The sequence below is a fragment of the Delphinus delphis genome, chromosome 8 (genome assembly GCF_949987515.2).
Source record: "Delphinus delphis chromosome 8, mDelDel1.2, whole genome shotgun sequence".
Classification (NCBI taxonomy): domain Eukaryota; kingdom Metazoa; phylum Chordata; class Mammalia; order Artiodactyla; family Delphinidae; genus Delphinus; species Delphinus delphis.
This window is the reverse complement of record NC_082690.1, coordinates 20,245,746-20,268,817: the sequence shown is the minus strand read 5'-3', so window position 1 is coordinate 20,268,817 and position 23,072 is coordinate 20,245,746. Positions and strand designations below refer to the sequence as shown.

General features: G+C 39.0%; 1 protein-coding gene across 5 annotated transcripts in view; it reads right to left on the bottom strand.

Annotated features, from left to right (window-relative positions):
- Positions 1-22,750, bottom strand: part of USP28 (ubiquitin specific peptidase 28) — a 56,904-nt gene extending 34,154 nt beyond the window's left edge. For 3 of the 5 annotated variants that reach the window (XM_060017933.1, XM_069540913.1, XM_060017935.1), the window contains exons 1-5: positions 22,546-22,750; positions 9,283-9,360; positions 8,138-8,270; positions 1,209-1,314; positions 133-292 (exon numbers count right to left, since the gene is read on the bottom strand). In XM_060017933.1, coding sequence (XP_059873916.1) covers positions 133-292; positions 1,209-1,314; positions 8,138-8,270; positions 9,283-9,360; positions 22,546-22,602 — 534 coding nt within the window. In that variant the 5' untranslated portion in view covers positions 22,603-22,750. Of the gene's footprint in view, positions 1-132; positions 293-1,208; positions 1,315-8,137; positions 8,271-9,282; positions 9,361-11,081; positions 11,175-22,545 lie in introns of all 5 variants that reach the window. The other 2 variants (XM_060017936.1, XM_060017937.2) reach the window with 2 other exon arrangements.
- Between the last annotated feature and the right edge of the window lie 322 nt (positions 22,751-23,072).

Below are 23,072 nucleotides of genomic sequence, written 5' to 3'. Positions count from 1 at the left end.
AATAATGCCATGGGGAAAACCCTCCAGTTTTATTTATCTGTTTCCTTTTTTTTAAAGCTATGTTCCTCACATTTCAGTTTAATAAATTACAAAATCGTTTCCAGAAGACACAGTTGTCTCTTAATACCATACCTGAATAACAGCACTAAACCAACATGTATTGCCAACATTTTTCAGCCCAACGGGCCAACCATCAACTCGCCTCCAGTCATTGGGATTGGGATTTTCTCCCCAGACTTCACAGCGTTTTCTCTTTGAGCGTTTAGTTTCTGCAGAGGTTGCCTCGTGCATCCTATATTGTGCCAACGTATCACACATCAAAAAAGAAAAGAGTTAAACAACAATCTACTGTATGGAGGATGCAGGTAAGCTTTCACAGGTAACTCAAAATGCCAGATACACTATTTACTGGGTAACCACTGGCTATATAATAACTATAAGGTTGCAACATAAGTGAAAAGGTTTAAACATCGAGTTGTTAATCCTGCCATAACAGAGATTATTACTAACAAGGGCCCTGATGGAACTGAGTTGAGACTCAAGACTATTTATGGCTACCATATTAAAAGTTTTACATTTCAACAATAGTGCCTTATCTCAGCCCTTGCCATTGAAAGAGGCAAGAGAGACACTCTGCTAAAGATGAGGGCCTCGAAATTGCTTAGCACACAAACCATGGCCCTATGTTTCCCTGAAAGAAACAACCTGGCAGTATGAGGGGATAAACGTGTCTGGAAACTGACTGGGCACCACTGGAACTGGGTATCTGTGAACAATACCAGACAAGCACCAAATCAGTACCAATTCAAAACATATATCCTCCTAGTCCTAGGGGAGCTGAGTGATAACTTTCATTTTCAATAGCCAACAACAAAACATTCAAAGTTTACAAAGGCTCAAAGTTAATACAGAGAATACATATTTATCGGATATTTGCCCTAGGCAGTTTTTTCCCACGAGCATATATGAACTACAAAACCTTGCAGGCTTCTACTCAAAGACCACAGGCTGCAATAAGACCCTTATCATATTTAGCTTCTTCAAAAGTGAACCAAAGAGTAAGTAAGCGAATGTGAATTTAAATTTTCTCATAAAAGAGATTTCATTTAGGTGCAATTAAAGAAGCTTGGCAGAACTGTTTCACAGAGATACTGCCTTTGACCTACACACTAATGTGCAGAGCAAAGACTATAAATTAAATCAATAACCTGTTAAGATCTCTTCCATCAGCTTGAATTTTGGGGGACTCCAGCAGACTCAAAGCAATGGCGGCCTGAAGATCATCTTTGTTATCATGAGTAAGGTCTATTACTTCTGTAAGATAAATAGAAATTTAATCAGTCTACATGCAGGAAACATTGCCTTTCTGTTCGTATTGTAGGAAAAAAGGTAAAAGCATTCACAAAATTAGATACACTCCCTAACTCTCAATACAATGGCTCTTCTGTGTAAAAACAACTTTATTACTCTATGCTAGAATCAAATGAATAACTTACAGCTACGCTGTAACCTTATGATTAGCTAACAGTGCAGTAATAACAAGCTGCTAAAATGCAATGAGTCAAATACCCCCTTTTGCAGCCTTACTTCACAGAGTCAGAAATATATCCCGTACCTGTAGGTTAAACAGTCTCTTTACTTACCATTGTAAACTATCAGCTAAAAGTTGAACATTCAAAGAATGGATACTTTCAATCTCACACAAACTATTCTAGAGAACAGAGGATATACTCCTCAACTCATTTTACGAAGTCAGCATAACACCTTGGTATATCACAAACCAATCAAGAACAGTAAGAGAGAGGAAAAATGACAAACTCACGCATGATCACAGATGCAAAGAGCCTGAACAAAAGCAAACAGAATCCTGCTAACACACCAAAAAAGATTATATATTAAGACCAAGCTGAGTTCACTGTAGGAAGGAAATACTGAGTTAATGTTAGAAAACAGACCAGTAAAATCCACTATCTTAACAGTTAAAGGAAAAAATGATCATCTCAATAGATACAGAAAAAGTATTTTATAACATTCAACCTCCATTAAGGAATAAAAACTCCAAGCCAAGTAGAAAGAGAAAAGAGTATTTTTAGACTGAGAAAGAATATCCATGGAAAGCCCACAGCAAACTTTACACTTAATCGTGAAATGTTACATGCATTTCCTTTAAAACCAAGACTAAGACAAAGATGTCTGTTGTTGAGGGCTTTTATTCACCATGGTTCTGAAAGTTCCAGGCAGTGTGATAACAAAATAAAATAAATTTTTAAAAATAATAAAGATTGCAAAATAAGAAACAAATCTGTCATAATTCACAGATAATGATCACCTACAAGGGAAACCCAAAATAATCTATAGAAAACAGTTATAATTAATAAGAGATGGTTAACACCATTGTAAAGCAATTATACTCCAATAAAGATGTAAAAAAAAATAAGAGATGGTTAGATAAAAGATCAATGAACAAAAGTTGAATGAATTTCTATATATGAGCAATGAAATACTTAATTTATAAAGGAAAAAAACCACAAAGAACACAAAACAAAAAATCAAGACCTTGTGCTACTGGCATAAGAACTAACATATGGATCGATGGAACAGAATGAGTGGGACTGAACTGACAGTCCAGGAATAAACCTCACAGTTATAGTCAACTGATTTTCAACACAGGTACCAAGACAATTCAATAGGGCAAGAGTGGCTTTTAACCCCTCCTTCCCATCATTTACAACAAGGAACTCAAAAGTGGATCAAGCCCTCAAGATAAGAGCTAAAACTACAAAACTCTTAGAAGTAAACAGGTATAACTTCATGACCTTGGATTAGACAATGGCATCTTCGAGATGACAATCAAAGCACAAGCAGTGAAAGAAAAGATTGGTAAATCTGACATCGTCAAATAAAAATCTTTGGGCTTCAAAGGACACCATCAGGATAGTGAAAAGACAGCCCACAGAATGAAAGAAAAATTTTGCAAACCATGTATCTAGTAAGGAACCTATATACAGACTACATAAACTCCTGCAACTGAATAATAAAAAGACAAACAGCCCAACTTTAAAAATAGGAAAAGAATTTCATTAGACATTTCACCAAAGAAGATACACAAATGGCCAATCAGCACATGAAAAGATGCTCCACACCATTAGCCATTAAGGAAATGCAAATCAAAGCCACAATGAGATTATCATTTCACACCCACTTGGATGGCTAACTAACAAATGTTGGTGAAGACGTAGAGAAGTTAGAACCCTGTGTAGTGCTGGTGGGAATGTAAAATGGCGCAGCTGTTGTGGAAGTTAGAAGAATGGAGGCTGGCAGTTCTTCAAAAAGTTAAACATAAAAAGTTTCATGACATTGATTTCTTGGATATGACATCAAAAGCACCAACAAACAAAAACAAAAATCAACAAATGGGACTAAATCAAACTTAAAAACTTTAAAGCATGAAAGGACACAATCAACAGAGTCAAAAGGCAACCTACGGAATAGGAGAAAATAATTGCCAATCATGTATCTGATAAAGGGTTAATATCCAGAGTATATAAACAACAACAAAAAATCAACTAATCTGATTTTAAAATGGGCACAAGGCTTGAAGAGACATTTCTCCAAAGACGATATAATATGGATAACAGACATATGAAAACATGCTCAATGTCACTAATCATCAGAGAAAATGCAAATTAAAACCACCATGTGATAATGCCTCACATCCATTAGAATGGCTATCAAAAAACAAAAACCAGAAAATAACAAGTACTGGCGAGGATGTGGAGAAATTGGAACCCTTTTGCACTGTTGGCAGGATTATAAAATAGTGCAAATGCTACGGGAAACAGTGTGGAGGTTCCCACACTTTTTAAAAAATTAAAAGTGGAACTACCATATCATCGAGCAATCTCACTTCAGGGGATATATCCAAAATGAAAAACCAGGGTCTCAAAGAGCTTTTTGCACATCCACGTTCAAATGGCACTATTCACAAAAGCCAAGAGGTGGAAGCAACCCAAATATCCATTGATGGATAAATGGATAAACAAAATTTGGTATATACATACGATGGAATATTATTCAACCTTAAATAGGAAGGAAATTCTAACGTGCTACAATCTGAATGAACTTTGAAGACATTATGCTAAGTGAAATAAGCCAGCTACTAAAGAACAAATACTGTATGATTCCACTTACATAAGGTACTGAGAGTAGTCAAAATCATAGAAAACAGAAAGTAGAACGGTGGTTGCTAGGAGCTGGGGGATGGGGTAATGGGGAGTTACTGTTTAATGGGTAGAGAGTTTCAGTCCTGCAAGACAAAAAAAGAGTTCTGGAGATGAATGGTGGTGATGGTTGCACAATGACATGAATGTACATAATACCACTGAACTTAAAGATGGTTATGACAGTAACTTTTATGTGATGTGCATTTTACCATAATTTAAAAAATTGAAAAGAAAAAAAAAAGGAAATCCTGTCACATGCCATTGCATGGATGAATATTGAGGACATTATGTTAGGTGAAATAAGCTAGTCACAAAAAAATAAATCCTGTATGATTCCACTTATATGAGGTCCCTAAGGTAGTCAGATTCACAGAAACAGAAAGTAGAAGGCTGTTACTGGGGGCGGGGAGGGAGAAAAGGGTTGTTTAATGGGAATAAAGTTTCAGATTTATAAGATGAAAAAGTTCTAGAGATCTTTTATACAATAATGTGAATATACTTAACACTACTGAACTGTACACTTAAAAATGGTTAAAATGTGGGACTTCCCTAGCGGTCCAGTGGTTAAGACTCTGCTTCCACTGAAGCGGGCAGGGTTCAATCCCTGCTCAGGGAACTAAGACCCAGCATGACACGTGGTGTGGCCAATAAATAAATAAATAAATAAATTAAAATTGATGCCCCCCCCAAAATATCCATGATGAAAAAATTTTTTTAAAGATTAAAATATAAATTTTATGTTAATGTGTTTTTTAACTACAATTAAAAAAAAGAATTCCAACTAATAAATTATTAAGTAATGATAGATAAAATACTACCATTTTGAAATCTCCAGTAAAATAAAGAATCTAAGCAATAATCACCAATGGTGGCTGGAAATACTAGGTAGGGAATTTTATGATAAATTAATCAAACTAACAATCTGAACACACTAACAATTTTAACAACACAAAAAGACGGGGACCAGACATTATTTACTTCTTGATACAACAAAATAGAAGAAATACACACAACACTACCTATGACTTTATCATGCCAGATAAGCATCTAAATTAATAGGAAACACAGAGGACATAAAAATCCACTAAAGGATACCACAGGAATGCAATCATGTGGTATCATGCAAATCCTGTCAAATAAAATCCTGAAACAAAGGACTTTATTTCTTCAAACATTAAACTGCAAGAAAAAAAGAGAGGGGGACTATATAGATAAAAGGGATCTTAAAAAACCATTTCAAACATACTTTAATGTTTTCATTTTATGTGGATCATTAGTCTCACAAACCAATTACAAACATATTGTTAGTGAGACAATCAGGGAAATTTCTACACTGGTATTTGATGAGATTAAGAAATTGTTATTAATTTTTAGGTGTGATAATATTGTTGCAGTTATGAAAAAGGAGTCCTGTTTTAGAATTTTTTTTTTAAGTTAAACACAGAATTGTTATATGACCTAGCAATTCCACTCCTAGGTATATATCCCAAAGAATTAAAAACAGATACTCAATGAAATAGAATGGAAAATATGAAAATCTGATATAACACAGAGCTAATACTGTAAATCAGTGGGTAAGTATAGTCTTTTCAATAAAAGGTCCTGAACCAACTGAATAGCTGGAGGAAGTGAGGAGGTGGATCGAACTATGTTTCTATCTTATGGCTTACCAAGATAATCCATTTCAGATGAATTAAAGATTTAAATGTGAAAAGCAAAACATTACAATTTTAGAAGAAAATATAACAGAATATCCTATAACTTCACAGTGTAGGAGTTCTTAAACAAAAAACACAAACCATAGCAGAAGATTAATAAATGAAAGCTATTTGTTAGTTCGTCACCATAGTGTAAAAACACAAGTCATCAATAAGGAGATGATATCTGCAACACCCAAGTCCAGAAAAATGGGTTAATATCAAGAATATAAAGTCATTATCAATAAGAATATCAAGAATCAATAAAAAGAGGCAAACAAACAGACAAACCGGCAGAAGACATGAAAAGAAACTTCACATGAGGAAACATGAATAGTCAAAAGGGAAAAGATGTTCAATCTCATAATTTAATTTTTAAAAATTCTAATTAAAAACAAGATTATCATTTCATATCAAAAAGACAGGCAACAATTTTACAATCTAACAAATTTGAGAGCAAGAGTTACTCTCAAACCCTGTTAGTGGGAGTATAAATATGTAAAAAAATCACTTTGGGGACTTCCCTGGTGGCACAGTGGCTAAGGCTCCGCACTCCCAATGCAGGGGGCCCAGGTTCGATCCCCGGCCAGGGAAACAGATCCCACATGCATGCCGCAACTAAGAGGTTGTGTGCCACAACTAAGGAGCCTGCCTGCCGCAACTAAAGGAGCCCACGGGCTGCAACTAAGGAGCCTACATGCCGCGACTGAGACACGGCACAACCAAATAAATATTTTTTTAAAAAATCACTTTGGAAAATAATGTCACTAATAATAGCTACTAAGTTGAAGATGAGCACATCTTAATACTCACCAATTACACTGCTAGGCATATACACTAAAGAAACTCTTGCATACATGCACAAGAAACATAAATCAAAAAAGCTCACAGCAGCCTTGTTTACAACAGCAAAAAAAATTCAAAACAACCCCAAAGTCAATCAACAAATATATCAATTCTGTTGTATATTCTGACCAAGAAATACTACACATCAGTCAAAAGAAATAACTACAGGTACAACCAACATGGATGCGTCTAGAAAAGAAAAATGTGGATTGAAAAAGTCACTACGTGCACCGAAAGACATACACAAGAATATTCACAGCAGCATTATTCAGAATAGTTCAAAATTGCCAACAGCTCAAATATCCATTAACACCACCTTGCGCAGCTGATAGATCCCTCCTCCTGGAAGCCTCTTTGGCCTCCATAGCACCACTCTCCTGGTCTTCCTCCTACTCCCCTGCCCCCCGCCCAGACATCTCAACACTGGAAGATCTACTGCTGAGTCACTGAACCTTTCCTGTTTTCTATACCCACTCCCTTGGAGAGCTCATCCCTTCTCATAACTTTAAGTACCATTTACAGGTTTATGATTCCAGGTTTTATCCACCTCCAGCCCAGATCTCTCCCTTGAACTGCACAGTTGGACCTCCACTGCCTTTTTGGTATTCCACCTGGATGTCTAACAGGCATCTCAAACTTAATATTGCCAAAACCGATCTCATTTTCCACCCCAAATCTGCTCCATCTGCAATTATTCCCACGTCAGTTAAGTGCAGCTCCATCCTTTCAGCTCCTTAGGAAACAAACCTGGAGTCATCTTTAACCCCTCTCTCTTTCACAACTCTCAGATCCTTTGTAAGCAAATCATGTAGAGCAAGCACTTGTCACCCTTCCACTACTGCATCCTGGCCCACACCGCCTTCATCTGCAATAGCTTCCTGAGTCGTCCTGGGCTCCCTGCTCTGCCCCACGCTCGCTATTCCCTCCCACACATTCTGTTCTCAACAGAGCAGCCAGAATGATCTTTAGCCAAAGGAAACCCGTTTACAGCATTCCTCTGCACCAAACTCTCCAATGGCTAGTCCTCTTAAGTCAGAGTAAATGCCAAGCAGCTATGAAGGCTCTGCAAGATCTGCCTCCCATTTGTTCCCTCAATGGCCTCATCTCTCACAGGGCAGCAATTCCTGTTTCTTTTGTTCATCTCCAGTGCCTAAAAGAGTGCTTGGCACATAATAGGGGTTCATTAAATAAGTGCTGAATGAATGGAACCATTTAAGCGCTGAGAATTGTGCCTGGCGCCTAGTAATGGCTCAGTAATTAGTCATTATTACTACTATTTCCGAAGGGTTGATGCGATGGAAAGGACACTCACGTAAACTCATCTCTTACTCTCCGCTAGTTCAGAGCGGGACCAAGCCAGGATATACCTACTTGCTAATTCTTCTTTGTTGGCAGCACTGCCCGCTACTTCAGATGGTTCTGTAGCAGCAGTCTCCTGGCTGGGCTCTTTAACTCTTTCATCAGTGAGAAGGCTGACTGCCTGGGTGATGTCACCATTACTGGCCTGAGGGGAGGAAAAAAATAGAAATTTCAAAAGTAAAGCATCACAGCATTTAAAATAAGCAGCAAGTTAGTCTGGGGGTTATAACTCTTACTACCCTGGTGACATACTGAATAAGTCTAGGCATAATTCTAGGGTATAAAGGAGGAAACAGAGTACAGTGGAGGATAGTAGGTCTATTATGCTTAAAGCACTGCCATTAAACTCCTAGTTACAGGAAGGGAGTTGCCATGCTCTGATTTCCCACAACATGCAAACGAGAATGAAATCTCACTGCTTTGGATACTGTGCCGCCTGATTTCACAGAATTACGGCATGATGTATCAAGAAGGGGGCTGGCGATTAACACAGAGATTCTAAGTGAAGTCAGCCCCTACGGTAAAGGTGCCAAACAGTTATCATATTCTATAGTGATGAAGTGATGACCACACTTCTATTTCATCTTAACTTTTTAAACTTTTCTTAGGAAAAAATTCTAACATACACAACAGGAGAGGGAATGTATAATTGAACCCCATGTGCCCATCACTCAGCTTCGATAATTACCGAGCCCTGGTCAGTCTTATTTTACCTATTCTGCCTCTCCTCCCCCAGATACTCTGAAGCAAACTCTAAGTGTCTTATCATCTCATCAGTCAACATTTCAGAATGTATCTTTTTAATATATTTTAAAATATAACCCATAATGCTATCCTCACACAAATAACCAGTTCAAATTTCCCTGACTCAAATACTTTTTAGTTCGAATCAGGATCCAAAAAAGGTCCATACGGTGCAGTTAGTTGACAGGTACCTTAAATCTCTGTAGGTTTCCCCCCGCACTATGAGTCTCTCCCCTCCTCAACTTTTTCCTGCTCTTATAATTTACATGTTGAAGATACTGGGTCATTTGACCTTTAGAACTTCCGTCCTATACGTATGCACATTCATCTTGGCATAAATATAGCTTGAACTGACATAACTATGATATGAACAACAGCTTTAAAACCTGCTGAAGAGAGGCCTTGAGACTAACCTTCAGAGCTTCGTGAAGAAAAGAAGGGTCCTGAATGCCTGTGATCTCCCTCAGTTGATTTAACAGCATTTGGCAGCTCTGTATTTGAGAAACAGAAAGAACACACACACGTGTCAATCGGAAAGTAAACCTGGACACGTTTAAAGAATAGACACCGGCATCTTGGGTAAACAGGCTTGAGACTTGCATTGTTTACTTTAAAAAACCAACAAGCTCCAAGGAACAAGGTACTTGACTGTCAGACACATTCTGAAATGCCAAATGTATTGCTCTTTTAAAAGCTTAATCATGGAAAATGCTTTTGGCATTTGTGGACGAAACATGAGTAAATAGCAAAACTACAAATACATAAAACATTTAAATGTAATATTCCAGCTTTAATGGATGCTTCAAGTGCCTCAGGTTTCTCTCTGTGAGCAGTACGTAAGTAGGTCATTATGAGGAGTCCAGGGAATTTGCATGGATGTGAAGATGTGCTATTTTAAGCTTCACTGCACATGCCATTTGTGTGTGTCATTTTTCACTGACATTAAGTTTCCAATCATGTAATTAACAAACGATACCACCAATGTTACATTTGAAACTTTAGGTTTGATTGCTTAAAAAAATGTATAGATAAAGCTAGAATTTTCTGAATTATAAATACAATTGCAGAGGGAATAAAGTATGGAATGTTTTCTCTTCATTAATCTGAATCATGGAAAAACCTTTCTTATTAACTTCCAGCTACAAGATCAGTTTATAACCCTTTTCAGCCTTAAAGTCTTCAACTGACAAGTTAACACAGACAAGTTAACACAAAACACCTATTTACAAGTAAGCTTTTCAACAATTTAAACAATTGGCTGGCCCAAGTGAAGACACAGTGATCTTACAGATGAATACTGAAAACGAAATAGCTCAAATTTAATCCAGCGAGAAGAAATCTAATTTATTCTTAACATTGTACTAGAATGAAGCCCCCATTCAATACTTGATGCTTGACCATTAACTGTCTTTCAGTTAGTACTATGTCTCCAAGAGGCAGTAGGCAGTCTAGTTCACTGCCAGCTGTAACAGAAACAGTATCCTCTGTTCTTCAACAGCTGAGGGCCCAATGCAACACTCAAGCAGCACACCACTAGAAATAACGAACTGAAACACCCCTGTACAGTCCTTGGAAAAGCATCAACAGTCTTTCTGTTCTAGTCACAGGTCATCGTCATAGGCTAGAAATGGAACCCTACCCTGCTGAGCCCAGCAGCCCTGGAGGCTGTGAGTCTGTCAAAGGCAGTCACCGCCTGGGCACTGCTAGAGTGACTCTCACACTAAGAGGTATCCAGATTTAACCTTGGAAAACACTGAAAACACAGCATATGATTTTTAGAAAAATAAAGTATTAAAAAGTTTGTTTCCAAATAAATTCTAATTCCACTGATCGTATTGTGTAAGTGTGTGAATCTATATAGGTCAATCATAACCAATTTTCTAAAAAATCCAAATCAATGTACCCAAAAAAGGGTGGAATAAAAGGAAGAGGAAATGGGTAGCATATCAGCCCTGCACTGGAACCAAGAAGGTAAGAGTGGGATAGACAATCACATCTTCACCTCAAATTACTCTGTGTACCAACTGATGCAGGAGTCACAGAAGACAATCCCGGTTAAAATAATAGCTCACACCCACTGCTTACTTTTAGCCAGGTGCTGTTCAAAACACTTCATATGTATTAACTCATTTAACCCTCATAACAAACCTGTGAGATAGACACTGCGCCCATTTGACAGAAAACTGAGGCATAGAGATGTTAAGTAACTTACACAAAGTTATTGCTAGTAAGGGGTGGAGCTGGGATTTGACCCCAGGCTGCCTGACTCCAGAGTCTGCACTCTAACCTCTATGCCATGCTGTATCTGAGAAAACAAAGAAAACAGGCAAGAATACCTATTTAATGCAAAACAATGCAAACATTTTATTCTTATATTTTGACCTTGATCTCTGCATCTTAACAAGTTTCCTATTTTAGCTGCCCTTATATAATCACAATTTTGATTACTTAGTAGTACAATCAGTTCCAAATAAGCTACCATCAGGAAGTAGAGAGGTAAACACTATAATGGACAGAATCTAAGGTGCCATCAGTTATAAAAAGCACCATTATTTTATGCACCACCAAAGACAAAAACGGCTGCCACTTAAATGCCTTCATGACAGTGAAGTGTGACGAAGTCCTTCATGACAGTCCTAGGAGACACATGAACTGGTCACATCAGCTTCTTGTAGCTCCAAAATGTCTCATTTATGTTGAGAAATAGAGCAATTCACCCTACTTCCAGGTGCACTGCCTGGCATGCAATAGATAATTCTTTGGCATATTTCTCAGCAAAAACAAAAAAAAGCTTAAAACACCTATAGTATCTTCCTTTCTGAGGTCCCATAATGCACTTGATTGTAGCTTTGCAAGAAAATTTGAAACTGCAATCATTCCTCCAATGACAAATATTTTACTTCACATGAAATCAAATCTGTACCCTGCTGTTCTATTTCTATGCCTTTCTTCATAGTTTTTTCGATCTTTTTAAAGCCCTTTTAAATGGCAAGTAAACTAACCCCGCGGTACCAAGAGTGCATATAACCCGACTGCCATGACGGCAGGATTAGCTATGACTAAGCCCACACATGTGCAGACTATGGTAACTACACCACATGTGCTGCTTGGGTGATAGTAAATGTAAGGACCATCTCAATTTCAGAGATCTCAGAATGCCAAGTAAATGCTAATCAATGAAAGACGGTATGGAAATGATAAATAATTTACTAACCATTACATTTGGCTGTGGGTTAAAGTCCCACTCCTCTGTCTCCACTTTGTAACAGGTAGCAGTGGACATTAACACATCTAGAATAATACACTCAGGAAAGGAAAATAAACTCTTCGTTTCCCTTTTTTAAAAGCTATTGGGCAGAGATGACAGCTACATAAAATCATTTTGTACAGTGTCAAGAACGACATTATATTCATCTTACCTCCTTCAAGAACTCTGGTCCCTCACTATCCTCTCCCCCTCCCATGTTGAGGGAACGAATGAGCCTGCAAAGGAATAGGACTTACTGGCTTTATCTGGAAACCATGTGGTTTCCTAACTGTTTTAAGTGAAATTCCTGCCTCTGTAAAGGCAAGAATCACACAACACACTAGCTGATTTGAATTAGCCATAGGACAGTGCTATTAACAACTGTGACTAACACTTACTGAACGCCTTTCTGTCAGGAACCTTAGATGCCTCACACACACATGAAATCCTTGGAACAACCCTAAAAAAGTTAAGAATCATTATCTTCATTGTGCAAATTAGAAAACTAAGGTTTACAAAACCTATTTTGTCATCAAGTGTCTTGAATTAAAAGATTAATCAAAAATAACTTAAGAGTCTGAATAACAAGTTTCACAAGGATTAAGCTATGCTAGTGATACACATGAACAACTGCTATGACATGACTCAGTTTTATAAATATTCAGGTAAACCTAAATTCTCACACAGACAACGCAATCAGTACTATATATGACATGTTAATTTTACCACAACAGACAAGCTAAGCTCATTAGGATCCTACGGTATTACTAACTCACAGTTTCTTCTGGAACTTTACAGGAAGCTGATTTAAATATTAACTTCACCCTAACTATGATGCTACACATAAAGTACACACCCAACATGAGACAAGACAAAGCCTGTGCTCCAGTCATAATGAGGTCAAATAACTGGCAAGAGCCAACATGTTTGCACTTCCCTATAGCTAAATACACATTATTTTCATAAAACAAAGAGTACTCTCTTTTCTTGCCCAGAGGCAGTGAAAAAAGACAGGCACACAGAAATCTCTAGAAAGAAGGAACTCAAGCTTTCCGACCTCAACTACTCCGTGGTTTTGGTGCAAAACTTCTCAGGACTGAGGTTTTCTTAAAGCAAAGACAATAACTCACCTTCTAGTAAGCAATAAACAGGATTAGTCACCCAGTGAAACATTAAACTATGAAGTTTTATAGTCCTAATCCTACTGCAACTAAACTAAAACTCTTTGATCAGCAAATTAGTGAGATTACTAATCTCACAATCTTCAAATACCCAGTTTAGCACTGTGATGCTATAGTTATTTCTTATTATAATTTCTAGATTATTCCATTCCTTCAAACAGGGATGCTATTTTCATCATTCTCATGCACACATTTCCTGATCTCAACTGTCTCTTTTTACAAAGCCATTTCTAAATTTAAAACTAAGTACATAATTGATAAATGTTACTTTACTCCAAAGAACTACCAAGGTGTGCCTAATAAAATTCCCTCCAAAGTTAAAGATCTGGTTTTCTAATTTTAAAATAAAACTTAAATACCCAAGGAAAGCAAAGGAATAACTTTAGGAGTCAAAGAAAATATACAGCAGCAACTCCAGAAACCCAACTTATACAACAGGGTCTTAACAACAGTCTGAGACTGTCACTAACCTTTCCAACTTCCACGAAACAAGGAACAAGTCCACAAAAGCCCTGGTATTTTTTCAGTTTTTCTCCCAGCAACAACTCCATGTTGGTCCAATTTACTCATAACGTAGAAATCTAAAGTGCCTTATGACTCTACAATTGACAAATAGCATTTCTTTAGTGGATGAAACTAAATCTCCCAAAATGGGCTACTTGATAACTTATTTTAATGGTGCAAAAAATTAGGTACATGATGAAAATCACTGTTTCAGTTCATCAACTGGCTTAAAGTTTTTAAAAAGCATTAAAAGTTTTTAAAAGTTAGCTAATTCTAAATGGTATAGTGGGGTTTAAACTAAAATTAAAAGCAAGAAAAAAAAAGAACTGATCATTATTTACTCAAATTTTTTCATCTTTTTTTTTTTTCACATTCACTGAGTAGGAAATTCTAACAGCACAAAAAGATATAAAATGAAAGGGAAATTTCCCTCTTCCTCCCATCCAGTCCCATTTCCCAGGAGTAATCACTATTAATAGTTTCTGACATATCTTTCCAGAAATGGTCTATGCACACAAATATATTCTTTCATACTATATATCATGTCTTGCACCTTGTTTTTTTCTTACTTTTGAATACATTAAGACAATATTTTTTTCACTTCTTTAAATACATATGTGCCCCAACTAAATACAAGAAACGAGGCCAGGAAACTGTTACAATAAGGTCTTATGAAATGTATCTTCAAAAATTAAAGAAAATGTCATTCAGCAATCTACAGCTAAGGTTTATTGAGAAACTAAGAAAATATGGGAAAAGATATAAGAAATCAAGTTTACATGGTTATAATTTTAGAAATCTAACAGTAAAATTTTAAGTTATTATTAGATGGGCCTCAGTGTGTAGTTTCCATTTAAGGTAAATAACAGGGACCAGAGAGGTGATGTGGGATTGGATTATGAAGGGTTCTAAATGTCAGGATGAGTTTAGACTTGATCTAATGAACAATAAAAAATTATTACAGGTTCCTCAGCAGGGAAGAAATATGAGGGGTAAAAAAGGTACTTTAAGGGGATTCATCTAGCACATGTCAACAACTAGTTTAAAGTGGGATGAGACTAGGGAAAGAAAGCTTAACCATGAGTTATAGGGGTACTGAATAAACCAAGTGTGATGACAGAGGTAGGAAGCTGGCAGGAGAAATGGAAAGGTAGAGTATACTCTGCACATCTCAAAGAATGAAGAGATAAAGCTTAGCCAAATATTTGAAAATGGATGCCTAAGAAAACATGACTGATGAAGACATGAAAGGAAACAAGTGAAAACCAACCAATGTAATATGCCACACTAACAGAATGAAGGGGATAAAAACACAGTTATCTTGGTCGATGCAGAAAAAATCCAACACCCTTTGATGATAAAAACAATCAGGAAACTAGGAAGAGAAGGTCATTTCCTCAACGTGATAAAGAGCCTTTATTTAAAAAAACTCGCAGTTAACATCATTCACAATGGTGAAGGACTGAAAGAGTTCCCCCTAAAATCAGTATGAATACAAAGAAGCCCACTTTCACCAATGTTATTCAACATTATACTAGAGGTTCTAGCCAGAGCAATTAGGCAAGAAAAATAAATAAAAGACACCCATACTGGAAAGGAGAAAGTAAAACTATCTCTATTCACAGATGACATGATATGTAAAATTCCAGAGAATCCACAAAAAAGTCACTAGAGCTAATAAATAAATTCAGCAAAGTTGCAGAGTACAGGATCAACAGGCAAAAATCAGTTGTGTTTCTATACAGCAGCAATGAACAATCTGAAAAGGAAATTTAGAAAACAATTACACTTACAATAATATCCAAAAGTATAAAATACCTAGGAATAAATTTAACCAAGAAGGTGAAAGACTTGTACACTAAAAACTACATAACACTGAGAAAGAACTTAAAGGAAACCTTAATAAATGGAAAAACATCCAAGTTCATGGATTGGAAGACTGTATCAGTCAGAGTTCTCCAGAAAAACAGAACCAATAGGGCACATGTGTGTGCAAGCACATGAAGAGACCCTGTATTCCTAGTTTCCTGTGCGTATGAATTAAGAAATTTATTATTAGAAATTGGCTCTAGGGATTATGGAAGCTGAGAAGTCCCAAGATCTGCAGTTGGCAAGTTGGAGAACCAGCCAAGGGTGTCATTCCAGTCAGATCTGGAAAGCCTGAAAACCAGGAGAGCTGATGATATAAGTTCCAGTCTGAGGGCAGGAGAAGACCTGCACCCAGTCAGGTGGGTAAAGTTTCCTCTTACTCAGCCTTTTTGTTCTATTCAGGTTTTCAACTGAAGGGGTAAGGCCCACAGACACTAGGGAGGGCAATCAGCCTTACTCAGCCTACCAATTCAAACGCTGATGTCATCCAGAAGCACCCTCGAAGACATACCCAGAATAATGTTTGACTAAATGTCTGGGCACCTTCTGGTCTAGTCAAGCTGACACATAAAACGAATCATTACAAAGATTTAATACTGTTAAGATATCAATACTACCCAAAGTGATCTACAAATTCAGTGTAATCCCTATCAAAATTCCAATGACCTTTTTTGCAGAAATGGAAAAGCTGATCCTCAAATTCATATGGAATTTCAATGGACCCTGAAGAGCCAAAACAATACTGAAAAAGAACAAAGTTAGAGGACTCACACTTTAAGATTTCAAAACCTACTACAAAACTACAGTAATCGTGACAGTGTAGTACTGGCATAAGGACAGGCATATGGACAAATGAATAAGAAGTGGGAGTCCAGAAAAAAACTATACATCTATGGTCAACTGATTCTTGACAAGGGTGTCAAAACCATTTGATGGGGAAAAAATATTCTCTTCAAAAAATGGTACTGGGGGTGCTGTAGGGATAAGATTGATGGTGTTTAAGAGTACAAACTTGTAACAAGTACTAAAATAGTCACAGAGATTTAATGTACAGTTTATTGAATGTAGACAATAATATTGCACTATATTATATGATAAATATCATTACAGGAGCAAACATATGATAATATACAAATTTTCCAAAGTAACATGATGTACACCTTAAATTTACACACACCACAAACAAAAATGGTGCTAGGACAACTAGATATCCATTTCCAAAAGAGTAAAGTTTGACCCCTACTTCACACAATATTCAAAAACTTACTCAAAATGGATTAACAACCTAAATATAAGAGCTAAAACTATAAAACTCTTAGAAGAAAGTTAAAGGTAAATCTTCATTATCTTGAATTTGGCAATGGATTCTTTTTATATTATACCAAAAGCACAAGCAACAGAAGAAAAAATAGGTAAGTGGCACTTCATCAAAATTAAAAACTTTTGTGCATCCAAGGACGTTATCAAGAAAGTGAAATGACAACCTACAGGATAGGAGAAAATATTTTCGAATCATAAATCTGATAAGGGTCTAGCATCCAGATTATATTAAAATTCTTACAATTCAAACCACCAAAGACAAACAAACCCAATTCAAAAAGGAGCAGAGGACCTGAACAGCCATTTCTCCAAAGAAGAGATACAAATGGCCAATAAGCATAAGAAAAGATGCTTAACAACATTAGCCATTGGGAAAATGCAAATCAAAACTAAATGAGGAAGTGAGAGAGTGGCATGGACTTATATATACTACCAAATGTAAAACAGATAGCTAGTGGGAAGCAGCCACATAGCACAGGGAGATCAGCTCAGTGCTTTGTGACCACCTAGAGGGGTGGGAGGGAGACACAAGAGGGAGGAGATATGGGGATATATGTATATGTACCGAGCTGATTCACTTTGTTATAAAGCAGAAGCTAACACACCATTGTAAAGCAATTATACTCCAATAAAGATGTTAAAAAAAAAAAGCAAAAATGTACAATAACAAGTGTTTGGGGAGGATGTGGAGAAACTGGAACCCTTGTGCATTGCTGGTGGGAATGTAAAACGGTACAGCTGCTGTGGAAAAGTGTGGCAGTTCCTCAAAATATTAAACATAGAATTACCCTATAATCCAGCAATTCTACTTTTAGGTATATATCCAAAATAATTGGAAGCAGGTACTCAAAATATTCGTACGTGAATGTTCACAGAAGGACTATTCATAAAAAACAAAAGGTAGGAACAACTCAAATGTCCACCAATGGGAAAACAGACAAGATGTAATAGATACATAGAGTTGAATATTAGCCATTATTGAAAGGAATGAAGTACTGATACATGCTATAACTTGGATGAACCTCGAAAACATTAAACTAAGTCAAAGAAGCCAGACACAAAAGGTCACGTACTATACAATTCCATTTACATGAAACATCCAGAACAGGTAAATGCAGAGACAGAAAGCAGACTGGTGTTGCCAGGGGGAGCGGGAATACGGAGTGACAGCTTAGTGGGTTTTCTTTTGGGGTGTTAAAAATATTTTGGAACTAGACAGAAGTGGTGGTTGTGCAATACTGTGAATATACTAAATGTACACTTTAAAATAGTTTTATATGAATTTATTCAACTGAATAAAAAGGGAAAGCTTTGCACAATCGCGCGCACGCACGTACACACACACACACACACACACACACACACACACACACACACACAAGAAGAAAAAAGACAGCAGGAAAGTACTAACCTGGGCTGGAATACTGAAAAAGGACATATTTGTTTAGGGCATCTCAAGTCTAACCTGACTAGCAACCATCACGCAGCAGCTGCCAGCACCTATTCCCGCAGATCTTTAATTTGCCTTTGAATGTCTGGTATTTTGACCTCCCTTTTTATTATAAAGCCTTGATGGTGGAAATAGCACTAAGTAGCCCAGATTCTTAGCACACATTAGCCTCTAGGCAAATTTCAACTTTCTTGAGCATCAATTTCCACACCTGGAAACTAAAGTATACCATAAGCCTTGACAGCACTGGTGTGACTATGAAGTGAAGTAATGCATACAGTAATTGTTACTAAAATGAAAAAATGATTTTTAAATGTAAACTATTGTGACCTGCCCATCTAACAAAACTCATCTAGAGGTTGTAGTAAAAATACTGATATCCTAGGAGAAAACTGCCTGTGCCAGGGTTTTGGTTTTAGCACTTCCTAGCTGTGTCACTTTGCAAATTCTACTTCCTAGTCGCACTAAGTTTTACTTCATAGGGTTGCTACATGGAGTCAATGAGAATAAATGTTAAAGTGCTTCATAAACTGTCAAAAAGTCTGGAAGCAGGACAAGTACAAGGTGGCTACACCACACCCAAAATTTCTACATTTCTAACAAACTCCTAGGTGATGTGGATGCTGCTGGTCCATGGACCATGTTCTGAGTCGCAAGGGAGCAGAAGTCAGTGAAGGTGCCTGGGGGTTAGGTTCGGATAAGGAAGATGTAAGAAAACTTAGGCATGTGAGGAGAGACATCTAAATCAGGGTTTCTTAAGCTCAAAATTATTGACATTTTGGGCCAGACAGCTTTTTGTTTAGGGGGGACTCTCCTGTACACTGTAGGATGTTTAGCAGCATCCCGGGCTTCTACTGGGGCATTCTCCCCCAGTAGTCACAGTCAAAAAGGTCTCTAGACACCAGTGATTTAGATTCATCTCTAAGAAATGAAGGGAGAAGGGAAGGGTATCTCTTCCACTGAGAGAAAAAGGGATGCTGAAGAGGGGGGAAAAAAACCCCAAATATGAGACAGAGAGCTCTTAAGGTATCAGCAAGCTCAGTTAAGTAGAAAGGAAGGTTATCTATTTAGAAAGAGTGCAGGGAGGACTGAAAGTTTAAAACATCAGGAAGAGAGTTCTAGAGAGTAATAGAAAGGATCTGACCCAAAACAATGCGTCCACTGACTAAGAAGTAGGATCAGGGATTTCCTGGGCTCCGTGGAGTCAGAAGTGCCTGGGTTCAATCCTGGCTGTACCATTGACTAGCTTGGTGACCTTCGGCAAATTATTTAACAACAAAATTTCCTGGAGTTGTCATAAGTACTAAGATAATATATGTTAAATTCGTAGCACAGAGTGTGGCATACAGTACATGATCAATTAATGTTATCTACTACTATTATCAGCGTCATTATTTTCCTTGAAAAATGTTTCACTTGGCTATTGCTTTAAATTTCTTGGATGAAACAAAATACATGGAAGATCTTGCCTGGTGAGGTGTTACTTGCCAATGTGTTTTATAAATTTACTAAAAGTACTGTGTGAATAGGAACTGTTTGTAGCTGGAGGCATGAGAGTTGTGGAAGCCAACCAAGCACTGACTTATTGATGTTCCAAAAATCACAATTAATGAGACAAGGTAAAAGAGGGTGTAAAGGGCTTCCCTGGTGGCGCAGTGGTTGAGAGTCCGCCTGCCGATGCATGGGACACGGGTTCGTGCCCCGGTCCGGGTGGATCCCACATGCCGCGGAGCGGCTGGGCCCGTGAGCCACAGCCGCTGAGCCTGCGCGTCCGGAGCCTGTGCTCCGCAACGGGAGAGGCCACAACAGTGAGAGGCCCGCGTACCGCAAAAAAAAAGAGGGTGTAAAGCCAAAAAATCAAAAGAAAGCATTAAATTTTCACGGAAACTGACAGGTTTTCACAGGGCTTCAGTTAGCAGAACGTGTGATGAGCCCTAGTTTAGCTGCCAAGGACCACAGGTTTCTAAGAGCCAACCTGACCTCAAGTTGTAAACTACAATAACAGTAAACATTGCTGCTGGCTTTCATCTAAGTCAAGAATTGATTGAAATAGTACCCTCTTTTAGACTCGAGTACGTACTGAGAACATATTTCAAGAGTACTACGTTTTTCTTGCACTCGAATCTTGGACGGCTATAATGGGTTCTGCCTGTTCCATGTACAAATGACCAATAATGGAAGGGAAGCATTCTAGGTTTTAAATAGATTTAGTGTCAGGGGAGGAGAGCTCCCCTCAATTACAGCAATGAAAGATCCTTTAAGGGCAATGTAGAATGCTTCAGAGAATTCAAAATAGAGTCCACTCTAACATGAAATTTATGAAGATTAGGAAGAAGATATTAAAATCTTTCCTCTGAGATGTGAAAGGTAATTTCCTCATATAAGACTCCTTCAGCCTAGCCTGCTAACTTCAAGCATTTTACATTAGCAAAAACAAAAAGGGCAAACATTATCAAGCATTCCAAGCTTATCATCTGTCTGTATGGGGCGAATCACTGAGAAGAACAGTAAATGTCATCACTCTGCAGGTTGCCAGGAATCAGGGTCCTCCAGCTAGCCACAGCCACTGGAGTTCCAAATCTTTCCAAAAATAGCTATGACTTATATACAAGTGTTCATCAAACACCTCACATACGAACTCTTAAACAGAGAGTGCTGAGACAATGGTCACCTATCAAACTGCGGCAGAGGTAAATGCAGTTGCTGCTGACCAAAAGGCACATGGTGTCAACCAACGAATTTAAATGACTTGCTCTCCCTTAAAATAGTCTCTTCTCCAAATCAACATGACTGTCTCAAAGCTAAGATTTTCCCACCTGTTTTTAACTCACTGTCCTAAAAACAAATAGAACTGATCTCTGAAACCAAAGAAAATCCTGACTCAGGTTCCAACAGGCATTGGTAAACACCTAACAATTTTTCTATTACAAATCAGCACATGAAACACCATCTGCCTACTTTCATTTTTGAGTCCACGACCCAGAGGTATCTTTTACTACAGGAGTTTAAAAAGTAAGTGCGGTCACTTTACACACTATTGGTCTCCCGAGTGCCTGAAGAGGAAAAACAAAAAGGCATAAAAGGTTTCTCACGTGGAAGTATCTGACAGCTCTGTACTGTAAATATTTTATGAAATTCCCCACTTCCAAACTCGCATTTAAATACGTGGTACAGGATTCCAATTCTGTCTTGAAACAGCTTAACACTTGATGGGTGACGGGTAGTCTTAAGTTATAACATTCCAAAGTAACATTAGAAGACTTTCTCAAATTGCCCACTTCCCAAGTTTTTTTTCGCACAGACATTAGCCGTTTGATTTTCTCTCAAACCAGTATTCTTTTACTCTCACCACCTTAGCCCAGAAATCCTCGTATTGATTTCAATCTTCTTAGATAATAGAAAAGGGAAAGCATTATCAGCATACCTTGTATTCATCGCGCTGTTCTGTTCCTCCCCCTTCCTTAAAAATCTAGAGTGATGAATGCAGTAATTGGGAATGCTGCTTTCTGCTTAAAAAAATAGGGGTGTGTGTGGAAGGCATGAAGTGGTAACAAGGACCCCTGGTCTTTCACACGGTGTAGATAAATCCTGGCTTTAACTTAGGTAACTTCGGTCTGCTTTAGACTCTTAGAACAGCACTGCCCTAAAACGGATTCGAAAACAAAAACAAAAAACAAAAACCACCAAAGCTGCCCCTTTCGGAAGTTTCTCACCCTTGGTCGGGGGCCAGGAGCGCTCTTCTTAGAGATCCCTGATGCAGACAGCCCACGTCCAGCCCTTTATATTTGATTTTCCAAATTAGCTAATCTCCCTCGAACTTCAGCCCGTCCCCGAACCCGAAGAGAGTCCTCAATCTCTGCCACCGAACCTTGCAGAGACTTCACCCTCCTCCTCGAGCCCCGGGGCTCACCCCGGCCGGCGCGCCGCCCTCTCCCCAGCCGGGCCCGGGAGCCCTCCGCAGCCCCCTCCCGCCTGGCCCCGCGCCGGAGCCCCGCAGGCCCGCCCGCCCGCGCCCCGCGCCGCTCCCGCCCCGGCCCCGCACCCCCTACTCCCGCGGGACCCGGAGCCAGCCCCCCCGGCTCCCGCCCGCCGCCGCGGGGCCCACCGAGCCGTGGCGGTCGGCTGCTCCGGCCGCGTCGTCCTGCTGCAGCTCCGCAGTCATGGCCGAGGCGCCCCTCCGCAGGTCACCCGCCTCCCGCCGCCGCGGCCAGCCCAGCCTCGCCGGAGGAGGAGGAGGAGGAGGAGGAGGAAGAGAAGAAGGAGGAGGAGGTGGAGGAGGTGGTCCTGCCTCCGCCCTCCACCCCGCTAGGGCCCCGCCTCCACCCCGCCGCGCGCCGGCGGCTCAGCCCACACGCTCCGCCCCCGGCCTGCGCGCGCACGCCAAGCGCGCGGCCGAGGGCCGAGCCGCTCTTTACGTGCTCCCGCATACGCCGGCATATGACCCGGCGCCGGTCACGTGACCCAGGCCCCGCCCGCGCCTAACGGTCAGCGTCTGCCCCCGAGCGGTGTGTTCTGGGCGGTTGACGCCCAGGAAGTGGTGGTGTGGGTTGTGGACACTGTTTTCGCAAGTCTCCTTCTCTGCCGTCGTCCCTCAAACCTGCTCATTTCTAGGACTCACCACCGGCTCAAGAC